Raw genomic sequence first — 19,314 nt, forward strand, 5'->3', positions numbered from 1 at the left:
TCTTCACTGGAGTCACTGGAGTGTAAGGCAGTCACACCTAGCTCTACAGAGGACTAAAACCATCCCGTCATGTTTAACTTTTCAGCTCAACTGTAAGGAAGAGGGGGTTACTCCTTGCTTGCTTCACGGGTTTATGAATCTCTTACTGGCAGTCAGTTGCTGTCCCTTTTAAAACTGACGAAGTCGTTTGCAGACAAGTCTAAGGAAAGACACATAGTTTATCTGAGAAAAATCAGAGGTGAACAAGTGGAGATACTGATTTTCTTTGTCTTTTAAGCCAACTCAGAAGTCCTTCCCAAAAAAGGAGTGGCAGAATCGTTCAGAGCCGTGTCAGCTCTGGCAGGATGAGGTTATTAACGTGGGGAAGCCAGGACCAGCGGGAGGGCAGGGTGTGTCCCTGGGTTCTTACTCACTTCGCTTAACTAACTTGGTGCTTACGGGACACCTGCTTTCTGATTCCTGGAACTTCATATCGTGCATTTCTTGGTGTCGACAATTTTCCTGGTAGTTGGGGGAGCACTTAGCAAGCATGGGACACTGAATTGGATCTCCTGAGTTGTCCAAAGAAAAGGTTGCTCTTTTATATGTTAGAAGTATTGAATATTATTTTAACATCACTTTCCTAGCTTTGCTTGAAGGATTTTTAGAAAGTGTTTAATTAACATAGACTCTACCAATATGAGAAAGCTGCTCACAGCTTTCTTCTCATTCTTAGCCCTCTCTGGAGTCTGTTGATTGGGGACAGATCTCTTCAGCGAGTGTCTTTTGGGAGGTTAGGTGCCAAGTGGAATGATTTGGCCTGTTCTAAATTTGGCATGTGTTGAGTGAAGAGTGCCAGAAATGCTCAGATGGTCCTATTTGTCAGCTCTCTACTTTGAAAATGACACTTAAGGTAGACCCCTGTATTAAATGCCTAAGATACAGTACTGTTACGGTTTTCCCTGATTTTCAGTGTTAGCTATTTTCTTTGGTTTTGTTTGTTCCTTTATGTCAATGAGAAGGAAGCATGTAGTGATATAGATATCATGACCCACTTTAATATCTAGGAAAACAATCATTTGACTAGCTTTAATTCTTTTAATTCCATAAGTATTAATATTTAATGGGAATAGGATAATCAGTTTGTGTAAGAAGAAAATTAGTTTCCCCTTCTTTGCAACTTACTGTTATGCTTGAGGAGGACTTTTGTGTTTGGTTGGCTGGGTTTTTGAGACAGAATATCTCTGTGTGGCTCTGGCTATCCTGGAACGCATACCCACCTGCCTCTGCTGGCTTTAAAGGTGTATACCATCACACTCATCCTAGAGGAGGACATTTTAAAGGCAGTTGTTAGACATGCTATGATCTAGGAAACCTAAAGGCAGGCCCTGGAGCCGAAGGCTGCAGGCCACAGTACTGTTACTGATACTGCCAGGCTGACTTTCTGGTACTCTGCTGCTGTCCCACCCTTCACATACAGTCTTACAAAAACACTTTAATGTTTTGTTTTAACTTGTAAAGTTTCCTAGAACTGTGGTGGTTTCTAAGGGGAAAAAAGGCATGGCCTATCTTTTCCTAAGAATACAAGGTAATAGAATGGGACGTTTACGAACAGGAAAGACAACCCCAAATTTAATGGTGCCAAGGAAACTGCTGGCTAAAGAAGAAGGATGTCACATAATATGTTTGGGAGTATGAAGGTTGTTTTCATTCAGTTTGAGCCTCTGCAGGAAATAGTTGAAACATTGGATCTCATAACATTACAGAAATCATGGAGCCACAAATTTCCTAATATCTAGATGTCCCCAAGAGGCGGTGTAGTTAGGTCCTTTGCCTAAAGATACATGGATGTTTTCCTTATTAAAACTACAGAGAACTGCTTGCCATTTTGGTGGTACCTGCTAATTCAGGATGCCCAAGTGCTGGCGTTATATTTATGTTGTACTCTACCTAATTCTAAACTATAAAGTCTATGAGGCCAATAATGACAAGGCTTCCTTCAGGAATTATAATACCTTTCCAAGACAGTGTGGCAGCTTGGCTTTGGCCAGCATTCTGGGTGGAGACAGTGGACCTGCTCCTGCTTTGTCAGCTCCAGAGGAGCAAGCAAGAGTCTTATACTGTATCACCAGGGCTAACGTGAAATGTGTGGCCTCACGGGAGTGGTTTGAGGCCTATGAGCTTTATCTGAGGAGTAGTTGAGAGCCTGGGTTTAGAGCCAGAGTTTTCAAAATATCCACACGAGTGAAAAAGTTAAAGAGGGAAAAAAATCCCACACAGTTATTCAAACACCAATCAGCGAAGCCACAGCTCAAGTGAACGATACAGGATACTTGGTACATTAGCTGTCAGGAGAGCCTCTGTTCTGCCGGTGCCGATCTTGTGTCAGTCAGTAGGGGCAGAGCTACACACCTGCTGCCAAGTGAACACCAGGAAACCTGGCTGCTCTGGCCCTTCTGCACCCCAGACCTGGCATATTAGATAAACAAATGATGGTTGACCTATAGCTGAACCACATTAACATATGAGGGAGGGAGGGAGGGGAAAGGGGGTGGGGGCCTCAGCAATAGAGCTCTGGCCTGTGTGTGCAAGGCTCTGGGTTCCATCCCTAACACTGCTAAGAAAAAGGGTGCTTGAGTTTGTAACCCTGAACTGGTTTCGATATTTTGTTGTTGATACTTTCTTTGGGGGCTGGAGAGATGGCTCAGCAATTAGGAGTGCTTGCCCCTGTGGAGAACTCCGCCTCAGTTCCCAGCACCCACCTTCACCATCCTCTCCTGACCTCCATGGGCACCGGGCACACTTGTTGTATACATACATACTTGTAAGCAAAACCTTCACACACACAAAATAAGTCAAAAAGAAAGTTAAGATACTTCTTCCCTTTAAGTTTGTGTTTCTTGGGCGATCGTGGATAAAACTGTTGGTGAATACAGTATCCTGTCAACGGTGCCCTGGGCCCATTGGTACTAGGCTGGCTTTGGCAGTTCTGTACAGCACACGCTTTCCTTGTCTAAAGACATATGCATGGGTGTGTGTGTTAGCCTTCACCTAAAGTTTCATCTGCCAGGCAGGCTTGGGCAGGTCCCCAGCCCAGAACATAGGGTAGGCGTTTGAATGAAACAGTAACTGAGCAAATGTTCAGATTCCTGCCACCGCCATATTTGACCTTCCTGGAGGTTTGTTACTACAGTGTTACAATTTTCTCCTCTGATTAAGGCCCTCTAGGTAGTGGGGTTCACTTAGTTCGCTTACTGTGCTGCTCAGCTTCGGACTTGGCATTGGAACTACGAGCACACACACGTACCCCTCGGTTTTGTGTTTTCCAGCCTCTGAGTTGATATCTGGCACTTGACATTCTATTCTTTCCTGATCCTCACCTCCTGCTTTTCTTCAGCTAGGCAGCCTTTGTTGTCAACCTGTAAGCTGGTATATGAAGCGGAGAGAAGATCTTAAAGTCCTCCTTCCTGTGGGTGTAGTGGCGCACACCTTTAATCCCAGCACTTGGGAGGCAGAGGCAGGTGGATCTCTGTGGGTTCCCAGCCAGCCTGGTCTAGAAAGTGAGTTCTAGGACAGCCAGGGCTGTTACACAGAGAAACCCTGCCTCGGAAAAACAAACCAACAAAAAGAGGCCGAGTATGGGTGCCCGTGCCTGTAACCCAGAACTGAAGAGCGCAGACAGGTGGGTCCTGAGAGCACTCGGACTGACCAGTCTAGTTGAACTGGCAAGCACGTGATTCAGTGGGAGATGCTATCTCAAGGTAGTGGTGCAGACAGCGATAGAGAAAGACACCTACAGCCTGCCCTGGGCCCCACACTCACCGTGTGTGCAACACAGACACGCCCTTCTCCTGTACTCAGGGGCCACGTCTGGTCTGCTCGGCTATCTAACAAGGGTGTAACGCTTTGCTAAAGGAACGAACACTGATAGCGAGGACACAATGTGACTTTTATCTAATATACATGAGGTCCTTCTGCATGAAAACCTCCTTATGAAGGGATACGTAAGATCATGTTAACGCATTCAAATTACCATTTCCCTAGGACATACATAGATAAGCAAGGCTGAGGTGTGAGCTTTAGGTTTTATTTAGTTTCTGTTCTGCTTTGGGTTAGTTTGCTGGTGTTTCACCCTCACCATATCACTTCATGGTATTAAAAGCTGCTGACAAACCATATCATCTTTTCTAAGCTTAAAACTGCAAAATAAGTCATAAATTTGAGAATAACTTCCCTCCGCAGCAGGGGCTAATGCTTAATTGGAATGTGAAATACTAAATCAGAAGATTGTTAAAAGCAAAACGGTGGAATATACCATTGAGTCAGGTCACATAATTCCAAGTCCTAATGACAGTGTTTTTTGAGGGGCTGGAGGGATGGCCCAGTCTTTAAGAATGCTTGCAGCTCTTGCATAAGACCAAGTTTGAGTGTTAGTACCCATGTCAGGTGGTTCCCAATCATGTTCAACTCCAATTCCAGGGGGTCTGGTACCCTGTCTGGCCTCCACGGCACCTGCACACAGGTAGCTCACTTGCACATGTTGTATAGACTTTGGAGACATTATTAAAGGGGAGAATTTGTAAGTCCATTAAAAGGATTTGGGGGTGCTGGAGAGGCTCAGCTGGAAGAAGAGGAAGAGAAGCAGTCCTTCAGAGGACTCAGATTCAGTTCCCAGCACCCACATGGTGCCTTTACAAACAGCTGTAACTCTAGTTCCTGGGGATCCACCTTCTCCTGGCCCAGCAGGCACCATGTGCAGGTGGCACACAGGGACATGCATGAAAAACACTCAGACACAAATGAAAATCTTCATTTTTGTGTATTTGACACACCTCCAAAGCTTGAAGGCCAGGCTGTCTAGCCACATACGTGAGCTGGCTTCAGATTCAGTGAGACCCTTTCTCAAAAGAAATAAGGCGGAGAGCAGCAGAGGACACCGACTTCAGCTCTGGCCCCACAGGGAGGCACCCTCCCCGATCACACACAAGAACATAACCTATGGAGCCACAAATCAGAAAGCAACCAAATGAATATAAGTAAATCATTTTTCTTGAATAGGGACAATCAAATATGAAGACAAAAATACATACATATATATCTTTATCATAAACACTCATGTCGAAGTGTTTTCTTTTTCCTGGAGTATGTCCGAACAGCTGTGTAGTAAGCAGAGCATATTCTAAGGATTTGGAAGTCTTTCTAGGTGGCACTCATTCCTAAACAGTCCCTCTAAATACAGAACTCCTGAGGAGTTCAGCTCCCCGGATCATCCTCTTCCCAAATGTCCTGAAAATACTGCTGTTTCTTGTGTCTGCCTTTCCTCCGTCGCTGGCGCTGTGTGTTCATAATTTTTATTTCTGAATGATTTGAGAGTAGTATATATATTATTTTGCTCTTATCTGCTATTTCAGGGTGTATTTCTGAAGAGTAAGATAGTGGGCTATGGGAATGTTCAGTGGATGAAGAAAGCCATCTGCTGCCAGACCTGATAGCCTGTGTCAGTCTTCAGAGCTTACACGGTATAAAAGAACCGACTCCCACAGTTGTCCCCTGATGTCCACACGTGCATAACAGCATGCATGTACCCAAACACACATGGACACGGACACACACACACACATAGTAAATAAATAAAGAAACAAATAAATGTAGTTTTAAATTTTTCTTTAAGAGAATAAGACTTTTCCTACAGAAACAAGGTACAACAATAAAATTTAGTGGATTTAACATAGGCTCTTGAACTCAATGAGATCCGCCATCCTGGGCTTCCTAAGTGCTGGGACTAAAGGACAGGCTACCATACTGAGCTTATAACACATTTTGGTTTAGGTTTTTATGCCTTTGTTTTATGTGATAATCACAAATTGGTGAATTTTCTGATTGCTTGGAGCTGAGGGTGTAGACTTGAGTCCCATCCCTAGGGCCAGGCACACACCTGTAATCACAGTGCTTAGGAGGTCAATCCTCAGCTACATGGAAGTTCAGGGCTAGCCTGGGCTATAGGAGACCCTGCCTCAAGAAGCAGTCTCTTCCACTTCTACACTGCCAGTGTTTTCACATCGAGTCTGGACTTCCCAGCTCTGGTTTTTTTATATTAATCATTGATGGCCTTTGATCATTCTCACTTATGCGACCCCCAAACAAGGCTAACAATTATTTTCAAAGTAGCTGTCATTTTAATTTCCTTAATATTTGTTTATTTATTCTGAAACCAGATATCCCGGGGATCATTGTGAATCTAGCCTGCCCTACCTTGAAATCAGTAATTTATCCTGGGAATCCTATTTTATTTCAGTAGGACGTGGTGTGATGTTATCTGAAGTCTATGTAAATATTGTTCTTATGTATGTGTAAATAATAATGCTGCTTCGATCTTTTTGAAACCGCTTTGCATTTCAGCAAAGGTTAAAAATTTTAATCAACATGTAATTTTAGTGTGGCGGACTCTAGATATAATCCCCGACAGTGTGGTCTGTAATTTTAGGATTTGAGTGTGCTCTATGTCTGCATACTTAGGACTTTGAAGACTGGTGAAATACAGATAAGAGAAATTTGGATCTGCTCTTGTTTTACTTATTCCTTTCTTTTAAAAAAAATATTATTTATTTTGGTTTTTTGAGACGGTTTCTCTGTGTAACACTCTTAGCTGTCCTGGAACTTGCTTTGTAGACCAGGCTGGCCTTGAACTCTCTGAGATCCGCCTGCCTCAGCCTCCCAAGTGCTAGGATTAAAGGTGTGTCCCACCACCGCCCAGCAATAATTTATTTACTTTTATTTTATGTGCACTGGTGTTTTGCCTGAATGTTATGTCTGTTTAAGGGCGTCAGATCCTGGAGTTACAGTTTGTGAGCTGCCATGTGGGGGTGGGAATTGAACCTGAGTCCTGGGAGAACACTGAGCAATTTCTCCAGCCCCAGTGTTCTAAATTTTTTTAATTTAATTTTATTTTTATGTATGGGTGTTATTTATATGTATATCTATAAACCACCTGCATGCCTGGTGCCGGAAGAAGGCATCTTACTTAGTCACTGATCCATTGCTATGAAGAGACCGTGATCAAGGCAGCTCTTGTAAAAGAAAGCATTTAACTGGAGGCTTGCTTACAGTTTCAGAGGGTGAGTCCATGATCATCACGGTGGGAGGCAGACAGGCATGGTACTGAAGCAGTAGCTGAGAGCTTTACATCCTGATACACAGGCAGTGGGCAGAGAAAGAAGCAGGGCTTGTGTGGAGTTTTGAAACCTCAGAGCCCATCCCCAATGGCACACCTCCCCACAGACAGTTCCGCCAACTGGGAACAAGCATTCAGACATGCGCCTGTGAGTGAGGCTCCTTGTCACCCAAAGCACTACAGCATCAGACCCTCTGGTGCTGGTGGCACTGGTGGTTCTGAGCCACCATAGGGGTGCCGGGAATAGAACCCTGGTCCTCTGGAAAAGTGGCCAGGACTCATGTAACTTCTGAGCCATCATCACTCCAGCCCTTAACTCTCTTCCTCTCTCCTCAGTTCTCAAATTTCTGTTCTGTCTTCCACCCTCTTCCTTGAATATCACAGGATATGAAATTATCAATGTGGAAAAAAACTGTACCAGTATTGCAGGTGTAAGTAACATGTTTGCAGTGGATTTGAACACGTTAGTAATAAACTCAGTCACCAGCAATGCGTTGGTGTCGCACTAAGGAAAGGAATCCAGTTCCCCTGGGTGTCGTGTGACCAGAGGGAACCCAGATTCTAGTTTTGTGCTTCTCTCTCTCTTCCATCACGCGGGCTCTCGGTTGCATGAGTCTGAATCAGTTCCTGCCAGAATGCTGTCTTCAGAATCTGTGTGTCTGTCCTCACAAAAGGCTTTGCTCGCCTGTTTATTGACCAGCACAGGAAGTGTCACATGGGAAGGACTGAGGGACACTTCAGAGTTTTCCAAGGAATTAAGTCACTGGCTAGCTCACCACAGCTGGCCCAGATAACAACAAATATAAACACCATCGTTTATCAAGCAATATCTGTTTGTCCCATCCAACATTTATGGTGGATATTCATTTTATAAGGCCACTTTTCAGCCTGTTTGCTGGTTCTAGCAAATGATTATTGTAATACACACACACACACACACACACACACACACACACACACACAGACCTCTGGGTCAGAGGCATGGGAGAGTACATAATGGAAGATTACAGCTATATATTAGCTTAGGTTGTAAAAGCTGATTACAGGGGAATCCAAGGCAAGTAAGGTTGGTTGTTAGCTTGTTTCTTAAAGGCAGGTTAAACAGTAGGCTGGCAGTCTTAAATCTTAAGTGACCCTACGGTGTATTATTAACTCTGGCTGTGAGTTCCACCAAAATTTCTAGTTTCTTAGAATATAAAATATTTTCATCATAATGCATTGCCACAGCTATCAGATGGCCCAGCTAGTCCACTCCCGGGCATATACCCAGATCTCAGATTGGCCCTAACTAGCTCTCTGCGTGTCTCTCACATATGGGAAACACCCTGTTCCCACCGCCTTTCCTCTGGAGAGCATCTCTTCAACAAAAACAACTTTCATGTGACACCTGGCAGGGAAACAGAAAAGATTGGTTCTTGGACCCCCAAGTCCTCCTACATCAATAACTGGAGGCAACCACATTTATAATAGAGACTGGGCAGAGGAAGATAAACTTGGAGCCCAGAGAAGATTCCTTCTGCCAGCAGACATCATCTCCAGCTGCCCCAAAGAGCCTCCCTGGGCGACAGGAATCTGTCTTGTCTGTAGGCAGGAAAGGGGTCACAGTAACCTCCGGGTGGTAGAGGAAGATGGGGCATCTGATTGGGCTGTCCTGAGAGGTGGAGCTGGCTGTTCCCTCCCCATTCTTTCTGTTGCTTCCACTGGAACAGGAAAGACCCTCCAGGTAAAGAGTTCGACCACCCAGCCCCTGGGTTTGGCTTGCCAGGTAGCTCCACAGTGATAATGGCCCCCACAGTCACCTGCCAACTCACACAAGTGGTAGCCTCCTGTTGCTAATCGCTCACCTTCTTCCTAGATCCCGGGGTTCTGGAATGGCGGAAGAGCCGCCCAGCTCTAGAGGACAGGCCACGAAACACTAGAAGCCAGGTTTCCTTGCTCTCTCCAGGTCAGACTTCATGAGAACTGAGTTCCACAGGGGTGACAGGGGCCAGAGTAGAACCCGGTTTCCACACTCATGGATTTGCCCACATGAAAAGCATGCATTAAAGACTTAGTCCTGGCCAGCCAGCCGGCTCAGTGGGTGAGGGTGCCTGGCACCCAGCCTGACTTTGAGTGCGCTCAATCCCTAGAACCCACGTGGTGATAAGATGGAACTGATTCTGGCATGCTGTAAGTTGTTCTCTGCACGTGACGTGTCTGACCGATCAACTGTAAGGTTCTAGCTGTGACATTTCCCCTCTTCTCCGTGCTGTGTGCCCACAGGTTCACTGGGCACTGAATGGCTATTCCCTCTCCCCACCCCACCGTAAGTAAAGTTGCGAATTTGACAGGTCAGAGCAGCTGTTCTCTGTGTCCCCAAAGAAACATCTGTTAGAGGATACTAACCTTCTGAGCTTCCTGTCCTCTGTTGAAGCAGAAGCAGAGGCAAAGGCTTTCCCCTAAAGGTGGAAGTTCAAACCACCTATTTGGGGTAGGAGAGGGCCAAGCCAAATCGGCCTCCTGACTTAGTATATTGTTTGGGCTAGAAACTGCTGCCAACGTTCCCAAGTTCTGGGGCTTTCTTGGGACCCTCATGACCTCCCTGTATAACAGCTATCAAATTTCAGTGCCTTCTGATGCCATACCATACGGTGAGGTACTAATAAAAAAACTTCAAGTTTCACCAACATGACTGACCAAACATGAACAAAGAGTGACACCAATAAACACGCCAAAGTGGATGGAGAAAATCCCACAAGCCTCAACCCTACACAAAGAATTATAGGCAACAGCACAGCTGGGAATGGGAAAGGTCACCCTCACCAGGGAAGAGCACACCAATTGGTTGTCCATTGCCAAATGGTTAGTCCTGAAAACATACATACAAGTAACATCGTATGGACTGAGCGGGTTATATTTAGAGGTACATATGGATATATAAATACATATATGCATGCAGTAACAATGAACAAGAGGCCATGAACTTGGAGGAGAATGGAGTGGGTATACATCCCTTACTAACTGGTTCTTGGGCGATTCTGGGGCTAGATCTAGGAACTAGATACTGTGTGACTGGTGGATTTGTTCTTGAGTCCTAACTTTTAGCTAATTTTCAGAAATCAGATGTCAGTTTCCTCATACCCATAATTCATCTGAGGAAGAAGTTTGCGCTTGTGTGTTACTGGTTTTTACTCGTCCAGTTTTAACATTGAGGTCCTTCAATATTTACAAATATCACAGAAACCGTCTTAGTCATTCATTCCTACACATGGCTACACACTTACAATAGGAGTTTGTTTGAAGGGAGCTAGAATGTTTTATTTGGCACCAAACCCTTGGTGCTGAGGCCTGCACAGTGATCCCCCACAGTCAGGTTTCTGATTCTGCTGTCCTTAAGGAATATTCCAGCTTGGGTTCCTTTTTCAATCAAGCCCTTTAACATCGAAAGAAATGTTCAATCCTCTCTTCCAAATTTTGGAGATGTGACTGCTGATTATCTGACTTCACAGTGGATTGGAATGCACCATTTCCAAGATTTTTTTTCCCAGTGGGGTGGGGGGGGGAGGGTGTTGAGGGGACCCCATGGCTACCATACATCACTTAAAAGCATCTTACTTCCACCCACAGCTTCTGAACAGGCACCACAAGGACTGGGGCACGATGTTATGGGTAGTTTTATGGAACCACAGGGCTGTGGCCAGCTTCTGGGTTCTAACCCCTACACCAGGAGCTGAAGCTTTATGCGGGTTTCCTAGCCATGATGCATGCACAGAGTCTATCTTCAAAAGACCCTGTTTTCATCACAGTCTCCTCAGCAGTGGTTCTGCAGCATCGTGTGGGCTTTTCAAAAGGACTGTAGGAAGAGACAACCCAGAAGGAAGGTCTTGTCTACTGTGACTTGGGGAGGAGAAAACGGGAAATGTGACTGCAACACTCACCTCAAATATATGTAAAAACGTCCTATAAAATTAGGGAACCTAAGATCTCTGGAGGCCACCATGTCTTGGGTTAGCCCACTCTTACCATCTTTGAATGTGAGCTGAGACATTTGTGTCTGCTGTTGAATTTTTCTTTAGTGGACTAAGAACCTCCTGGACCTTAGAGTCCATTGCATGCTATACAACAAATTATATCGTTATTATACACATGCATTTAGTTACTTTAATGTTAGTAATTTAAACTTTTTAAATCAGTTTAATTTTAAGAGAACTACTGCAATAATGTCAACGTAGAAGTTTTTCTATATTGAACATGTTAATTATTTTATGTTTCTTGCAGTTAGCTGTTTGGAGAAAGAGAATCACTTATAATTATGGGTAATTTTTAGTTCTTTCAGTGGTAAATTATCTTATTCAATTAGAAAATAAGAGATAATTTTTAAATCTTGCATACAAACCCAAAGTGCTCCTAGAAAACTGTTTTACTGAGTTGGTCCTCATGAAACACTTTCTTTGCAGGTAAGCTTGTGCTCCTATATTTTTGAAGACCGAAATCCTGCCCCCCACAGTTATAAATAGTATTGACTGAGTAGAACAACTTCTTTATGGTATTTTGTTGCAAAGCTTTTCTTGCCCACTGGCATAATGCTTTGAAAATTGGGCAAAATGATTCTCTAAGATACTTTATTGGAAAAATATTGACTAGAAATTCTGGGGATGGAGAGATAGGTCAGGAGATAGTGTATATTCTTGCAGAGAACCTGAGTATTGTTCCCATCACCCATGTTGGTTGGCTTACAACTGCCTATAAATCTAGCTTCAGGGGATCCAATATTCTCTTTTGGCTACTGGGTACATACTTTCATGGGCATAGATATACACATAATTTCTGAAAATAAAAAGGGGGGATATGGGAATGATAGGATAAAAGGTTTCGATTATTGAATCCACTTTTAGACTAAAAAGCAACTGTAGCTGGAAGTTTTTCTGTGTCCTGGCTGGTCTGCAGCCCTCAGACCCAAATAAACACACAGAGACTTACATTAATTATAACTGCTCAGCCATTGGCTCAGTCTTATTACTGACTAGCTCTTACATTAAGTTAACCCATAATTCTTATTTATGTTTAGCCACATGGCTTGGTACCTTTTTTCAGTTCTGCCTTGTCATCTTGCTTCCTCTGTGTCTGGCTGGCGACTCCTGACTCAGCCTTCCTCTTCCCAGAATTCTCCTCGTCTGCTCGCTCCACCTATACTTCCTGCCTGGTTACTGACCAATCAGCGTTTTATTAAACCAGTGTACAAAAGCATTTTCCCACAGTAAGCAACTATTAGTCTCAAATAATTTACATTGGTATTGATTTTTTTTTATATTGATGCAAATTTAAAGTTATTTTTGTTAGAACATACTGCATATATATTTCTACTCTTGTTTAAGATATTGTACCTATGCAGCTCATTTAAAAATGTAATGTAAAGTTCTACTCCTTGAAAACTATTATTACGTCCTGTTTAGGATAATAAAGAAATGCAGGTTAGTAGTTAGCCACCTATTTTACGTTCAAATCTATAGTCATGTTGGGTATGCTTTCAAGGTCAAACACAGGTATATTTTAGACAAATGGTCTTCAAACATTTCAGAGACCTACAGAATATGGCATTTAAAATGTTTTAATAGCATAAGGCTTTTCATGACAGTGAGACATGTCTGTTCCTGGCAGCACCAGTTTATTTCAAAAAAGGATGATGGACATCAGAGAACCTCCATATGGAGTTTTCTTTTCATGTGGCAAAGCTAGACATATGAGCCAGGGGCTGCCCTTGCCTTGACTTCTGACAGCATGCTGTGCAAACTGGACAAGCAGGACACAAAAGTAAGGCAACTACCAAACTTTGCTAAGACAAGGTAGGAGTCTTTCAAATTCCTGCTTCCTAGAAAAGTCTGTCAGATATTGTAGGCCTGTAGGCCAAAGATGGATGCTCCAACGCTGCAGAGGAACCTTGGGTGGCTGTCCAGGCTGCCAGCTATCTCTGTCATTTCTATAGTTTTGGAAGTTGTTTGCTCTGCACTTTCTGTTTTCTCAAGTCTCTGATGGAGTAAGATGAGATATTATAGTTTTCCTTGCTACCACATTTGGAAAAGAAATCACAAGAGAGATATAAAGTGTATAAGATTAAAAGACATAAAAGCTTAAATTGTTTATCTAAAAAAATGTTCTGAGGTTTAAAAAGATAATTTCAGGATGGTAATACAAGTTATGATAGAAAAAGTTTAAGTATAAAACTTGGACTCATCAAGATAAGATAGACAATAGAGTAATTTCTCCAAATTTGACAAATATAAATGGACTAAACATTGTGAATGTAATTCTTACTTGATAGTTGTTCTTATTGTGTATAATTTTACTGTATTAAAGTTAAAACCTTTCCTTTTTATTTAGACAAAAAGGGGGAAATGTTGTGGCATATTTGTACACTGTATGAAGATGTATTGCTGTAATTGGTGTAAGAAAAAGCTGAATGGCCAGTAGGTAGGCAGGAGGTAGGTGGGATTTCTTGGGGGAGAAAGGAAGAGGAGGAGTAACCTAGGCACATGGGAGACACTAGGAGACACAGAGAAGACACAGGAGGTGCAAGATGGAAGAGAGGTAACACCACATGATAGAACGTAGATTAATATAAATGGGCTAGTTTAAGTTCTAAGAGCTAGTTAGGAACAAGACTAAGCCATAGGATGAATTCTAATAAATTAGTAAGAAGTCTCCATGTCATTATTTGGGAGCTGGCTGGCAGGACAGAAAAAGCCTCATTGCACATGTGTGCCACTGTGCGTATGTGGAGATCAGAGGATAGCTTCATGGAGTCATGGAGTTGCTTCTCTCCTTTCCCCTCACTGGGTTCCAGGAGTCAAGCTCACACCATCAGCTTTGCAGACAATGGTATTTACCCTCTGAGCCATCTTGCAGGACTCATTTTCATATGGTTTCTTCAGACCATAGCAATTGGAATAGAGATAAGACCTTAAAGCTGAGCCTATTTTTCTGCCCTTTTACAGAAGAAAAAGAAATGTTGTGAGCTCTGCTTTAGAGTATCTGTATTCCTAAGTTGAAGTGATATGAGCGGATAGCATCGTGCAGTGGTGTGCATGTCATGGAAGGCAGGCAACCAAAATTTAGAGATGAACTAAACCAGACCAAATAAGAACAAAGCCAGAGCATATACACAAACCTCCAGGTACTGAGACAAACTATCACTCATTTAAAGAGATAGGGGAGGATCCTTTTCCTGTAGATCATCTGTGGATGGCTAGACTCAATGTGTGTGTCATTTCATTTGACATTGGGTCTGTGTAGTCCAGACTGGCATCAAACTGGCAGTCCCCCTGTCTCGGTCTCCAAAGTACTAGTAGGATTACAAGTGTGCTTCTATCACACCTGCCAGGTTTTCCAGTGGGGGTCAAAGAATGATGTAAACGGAGTTTCTCTGTTCTGCCCAGTCCCGCAGTCGCTTTCAAATAATTGAGTTGGAGGCCTAATATTACTTATAAATGCTTGGCCATTAGCTCAGTCTTATTACTGACTAGCTCTTACACTTAAATTAACCCATAATTCTTATCTATGTTTAGCCATGTGGCTTGGTACCTTTTCTCAGTGAGGCATTCTCATCTTGCTTCCTCTGCGTCTGGCTGGTGACCCCTGACTCAGCCCTTCCTGTTCCCAGATTCTTAGATTGGTCACCCTGCCTATACTTCTCACCTGGCTACTAGCCAATCAGCGTTTTATTAACCCAATTTGAGTGACAAATCTTTACAGTGTACAAGAGGATTATTCCACAGCAGAATGATGGTACTTGTGTCTAGTCACTTGGTTCCGGATTATAATGCAGTGTGGTAAATATACTAAAGAGTAATAGTAAATGTGTACTTTCAACATTGTCATACTTGGATATTCTTTGCCACTGTATCTTTGACATTGTCCTAAGTTTGAGCTAGGCCCATTTTTTAATCTCAAGTGCCCTGGCTTTTCTGAGGCCAGGATTTTCAAAAGAGCTCAGTGAGGACCTTATAAAGGCTGACCCTCACTGGAGCAGATTATAGTGTAGCATGAAGAGCTAAAATTAGAGGGAAGTATGCCTCGGCTGCAAATAGTAACAGCTCAGTGAGAGGTACTCTCGGTGATCAGTGTCTTCCTTCAACCTGACTGCGGGAAACAGGTTTGTTTATTTCAGAATCTGCTGGTGTTTGCATACATATATATGCTTATGTGTTACTCAGTTATTCTCCACATAGACTGGATAGATGGTGTGGGCAATAAACTCCCATAGCCAGGCATGAAGAAAAAGCTAAGCATTTAGAACTAAAGTTGATATAAAAGCAAAAGCTTTTAAAATGAAGTGGCACTTTTCCAATGGGGGGGGGGGTGAGAATAGGGTGCAAAGACAGCATTAATTGGGGGACTCTTTGAGTTGGTATCCTGGCTCAAAAAAGAAACTTTTAGAGGAAGCTCACACCTGAAAATTCCCAAATATTTACAAAATAAGAACATTTTGACAGAGGGCTACATTTTATATTTTATTTTTGTTCCCAAATTTCCTAATGAGACTCAAACTCTTGGTGATTTTTGGTCATTGAATGATAATACATTTGGACATTTGTCGTCCTGGGGAGTATGGAAATGTGGAGGGAGATATAGGTGTTACCACTTTGCACTAATTCAGTATTGCAGATCTGGGGTGAATCTAATAACAACATGGACAGGGAGATTTCGGAATGAGTTTCACAGTTAATGTAAGCAATCCATGTGAGGGTGCTACTTTTCCAGCACCCATCGGATGAGACGGGATGGCAGTGTGAGGATCCTAGCACTCTAACTATGTGCATTGTTTCAGTATTTATACTGTTCCTAGAGTCTTCTTCAGGCTCGTCATCCTTGTGTCTCAAAGCCGTTCCTTTCACTATGGGAAGTTGTTAAAAACTCATCTCCAGTGGTAAAATAAATCCTGTTTGCATCTGTTGCTTTATTGGTAGTTAGTTTTACTTCTTAATAACAATCGATGTGAAGTTCTTGGTGGTAAGGGGAATTTTGTTTTGTTTTGGTGGTTCTAGGAATAGAACACTAGACCTAGCACATGCCAGCAACTGTCCTACCATCTAGCAACAACCCAGCCCTGGGAAGGAACATTTATTTTATAAATTGAATCAGGATCTTCCATACTGCTAATGTTTCTTTTAAACTTTGGGAAATAATAAATAATTGCTCGAGCGCTGCAGATTTTCTTGGGTATTTAATGGTGTAATTGAAGAAATCTAGACATTTTTAAATCACAGTTTATACAAATGTTTTTGAAGTACTAAAAATTTTTAAACAATAGATGATAAATGCAGTAACTTGTTTGGGTAGCACATACTATCTTACTTGGCCTCTGTAATTTAAGCAATCTTTATGTGTGGTGTATATTCATGCCAACAGATTAATTGTTAAAAGGTCTTGGAGAACAAATTTTATATATCAGTACTTGAATTTTTCTTACATAGAAAAAGCACAGACTACATTTCCCCTCTTTTTAGGTAGATAAATTACACTTTACAGTCTTTGATGGAATTTTTTTTTCCTTATTAACAATTAAACATTGCTCCATGTTAGCACAGCTGCTTACTGGTTACATATTTAAATGCTTATCTGTTGCTTAGTTTTTAGGTGTAAAAGATAGGAAGGCGAGAGGGATGGCTCAGTGGTTAAGAGCACTGGCTGCTCTTCCAGAGGACCCAAGTTCAATTCCCAGCACCAACATGGGAACTCACAACCATCTGTAACTCCAGTTCCAGGAGATCTGCCATCCTCACACAGACATACATGCAGTCAAACACAAATGCACATAAAATAAAAATAAATTAATTTTAAAAAAAGAGCACTCATATACATGAAAAAATAAATCTTAGGGAAAAAAAAGATAGGAAATAATGTAAAAACCTAGGCATTTCCTAACCTCATTGAAGTTGGACACTCAGGGTAGAACAGACCACCATCAGTCAGATGACTGTAAAATGACCAGTGGTAGTAAAGACTGAAGGAGAAGAACACTGAAAGTGGTCGAGGAGTCCTCTGCAGAGGAGATATTTGAATGTGTGTGAAGATAAGCAACAGTTGGAAGAGCCATCCTGAAAGAGGCAGGCACACGGCCTCAGGAACTGGGCTTCCTCTTGTCTTTTGGAGCAAATGCAGAAAACAGTGACGTCACAACCCAGTATATGATGGGAAGAAATGGGGACTGGATATTATTACATCATAGAGATGTAGTCAGAACCTGAGAAGTAGCACAGTTAGATCTAATTCATCCTCTTGTAAGTCTGTATAATGTTCCATGTAGTGGCTAAATTGTAATTCACTTAGCTAGACACATGCTTTTTTTGCAACGATATCTTTCACATACATGTATGTTTGCCTTGGTATGTGGATGTAAATAAAGGATACCACTAATAAAGCAATTGTTAGACTGCAGGATATACATGTAAGTATTTACAGATACTCACATATACTTCCTTAAAGCGTGGCATGAAGTCTAACTTCTGTTAAAGTCGATGCGGGTGGTTGTTTCCCAACCTTTGCCAAAAGTGGTTCTAGTTAAACTTTCCCATTTTGCTAATCTAGTAATTTAGAAGCCATATCCATGCATGGTTCAAGTAAGTATGTGTTTATTATCCACATAAGTTTATTGTGACTGCTAATTTAAAGCACAAACTTTTTTCTCTTTTTTTTTTCAGTAATTTTATGAATAAGCATCAGAAGCCAGTACTAACAGGCCAGCGGTTCAAAACCCGGAAAAGGGGTAAGTTGTGTGTGTGGGTGTGCGTGTGCATAATTTGCTAATCAGATTTTAGGATTGAGGGGAGCCTGAATGATTTCCCTACTTCCTCTTCCTGGTACACTGAACTCTGAATAGCCTTTACTCGGCAGTGCAGCCGTGGAACTGGGTGACTTTTATTTCGTGTTGGGTCGCTCTTACATCCTACCCGAGCTGTGCCTCTTTGGGGACAAAATGAAGACAATTGATCAAATAAACTTAGCTGTTTTTTTTTTTTTGTTTTTGTTTTTTTTTTTTTTTTTTGTTTGTTTGTTTTTTGAGACAGGGTTTCTCTGTGTAGCTTTGCGCCTTTCTTGGAACTCACTTGGTAGCCCAGGCTGGCCTCGAACTCACAGAGATCCGCCTGCCTCTGCCTCCCAAGTGCTGGGATTAAAGGTGTGCGCCACCACCACCCAGCTCTGGTTTTTTGTTTTTTGTTTTTTGTTTTTTTTACAAACTTCACTGTTTTGACACCATTGTTTATATTGCAGTCTCCTGTTTTGGTTTTTGAGAAAATATTCATGACAAAGAGTAATGTTAAGAGAGAAGTGTTCCAGAAATTTGAAGTCAGGTTAAATCTAGTGCCATGCCGGCTCTTGGTGTACATGGGACTTTTCACACTTTCCTGCTGTGGGCGAACAGTAGGAGACCCAGGCTGATGCAGAGCAGTAAGATTTAAGTAAAATGTCTATGTTGCTGTCCTCTGTGTAGGGTATTTAAACATGATTTCATATCTCATCTTGCCCAATTTTATGAATTATCAGCTTTGTAGTTACATTGTGCACACAATATAGTTTTGCAGAGTTATGTGTCATATATAATTTTTATTACTGGTTTTATACAATTCTGTCTTTGGATATGAAAATGGTTCAGCTAAAACTGAATTTAGACGCTATTTCTGGGAATAAGATGAAGGAAGTGAAGAATTACTGAAAATACAAATGTGGTTGCCCTTTTCCTGGTTAGCAACCTCTTCCTCCTTTTTTGGTGTGTTTGGTTTTGGTTTTCGGGAAGGTTTTCACTTGTATGTAGCCCAGGCTAGTCTAGAACTCAGCATGTAGCCCCAGCTGTCTTTGAATCCTCCTGCTCCAACCTCCTGAGCTAGAACTGCAGCACGAGTCACCACACCTGTGTGAGTGACCTTTCCTTTTCCACCTCCTCCCGTGTGCCCAGAGTCGAGCCTGGCCGGGGCCTTGCACACCGCGCTTGTGAGGCAAGGGCTGCCCCTGGAGCTGCATCCCCAGCTCCTGACAGATAATGAGCAGGAGAGACTTCACCCTGAAAGAGAAGACATGTGTACGCCACCCTGACTCGGGGTCTCTAGGCGTGGCCACCATTTGTCCCGCCAGTTCACTGGCAGAAGATAGCACTGAAAACGAGCTTGACAGAGTTCTCCCAGGTGACTCTG

General features: G+C 42.5%; 1 protein-coding gene across 2 annotated transcripts in view; it reads left to right on the forward strand.

The window, feature by feature from the left end:
• The window catches only part of Bzw2 (basic leucine zipper and W2 domains 2), a 61,462-nt gene that overhangs the window by 4,960 nt on the left and 37,188 nt on the right, over window positions 1–19,314 (forward strand). The window contains exons 1-2 of one of the 2 annotated variants that reach the window (XM_006983941.4): window positions 15,231–15,278; window positions 17,827–17,891. In XM_006983941.4, the coding sequence (XP_006984003.1) occupies window positions 17,834–17,891 (58 nt within the window). In that variant the 5' untranslated portion in view covers window positions 15,231–15,278; window positions 17,827–17,833. Of the gene's footprint in view, window positions 1–15,230; window positions 15,279–17,826; window positions 17,892–19,314 lie in introns of those variants that run through there. The other variant, XM_006983939.3, reaches the window with a different exon arrangement.

This window comes from Peromyscus maniculatus, chromosome 14 (genome assembly GCF_049852395.1).
Source record: "Peromyscus maniculatus bairdii isolate BWxNUB_F1_BW_parent chromosome 14, HU_Pman_BW_mat_3.1, whole genome shotgun sequence".
Lineage (NCBI taxonomy): Eukaryota > Metazoa > Chordata > Mammalia > Rodentia > Cricetidae > Peromyscus > Peromyscus maniculatus.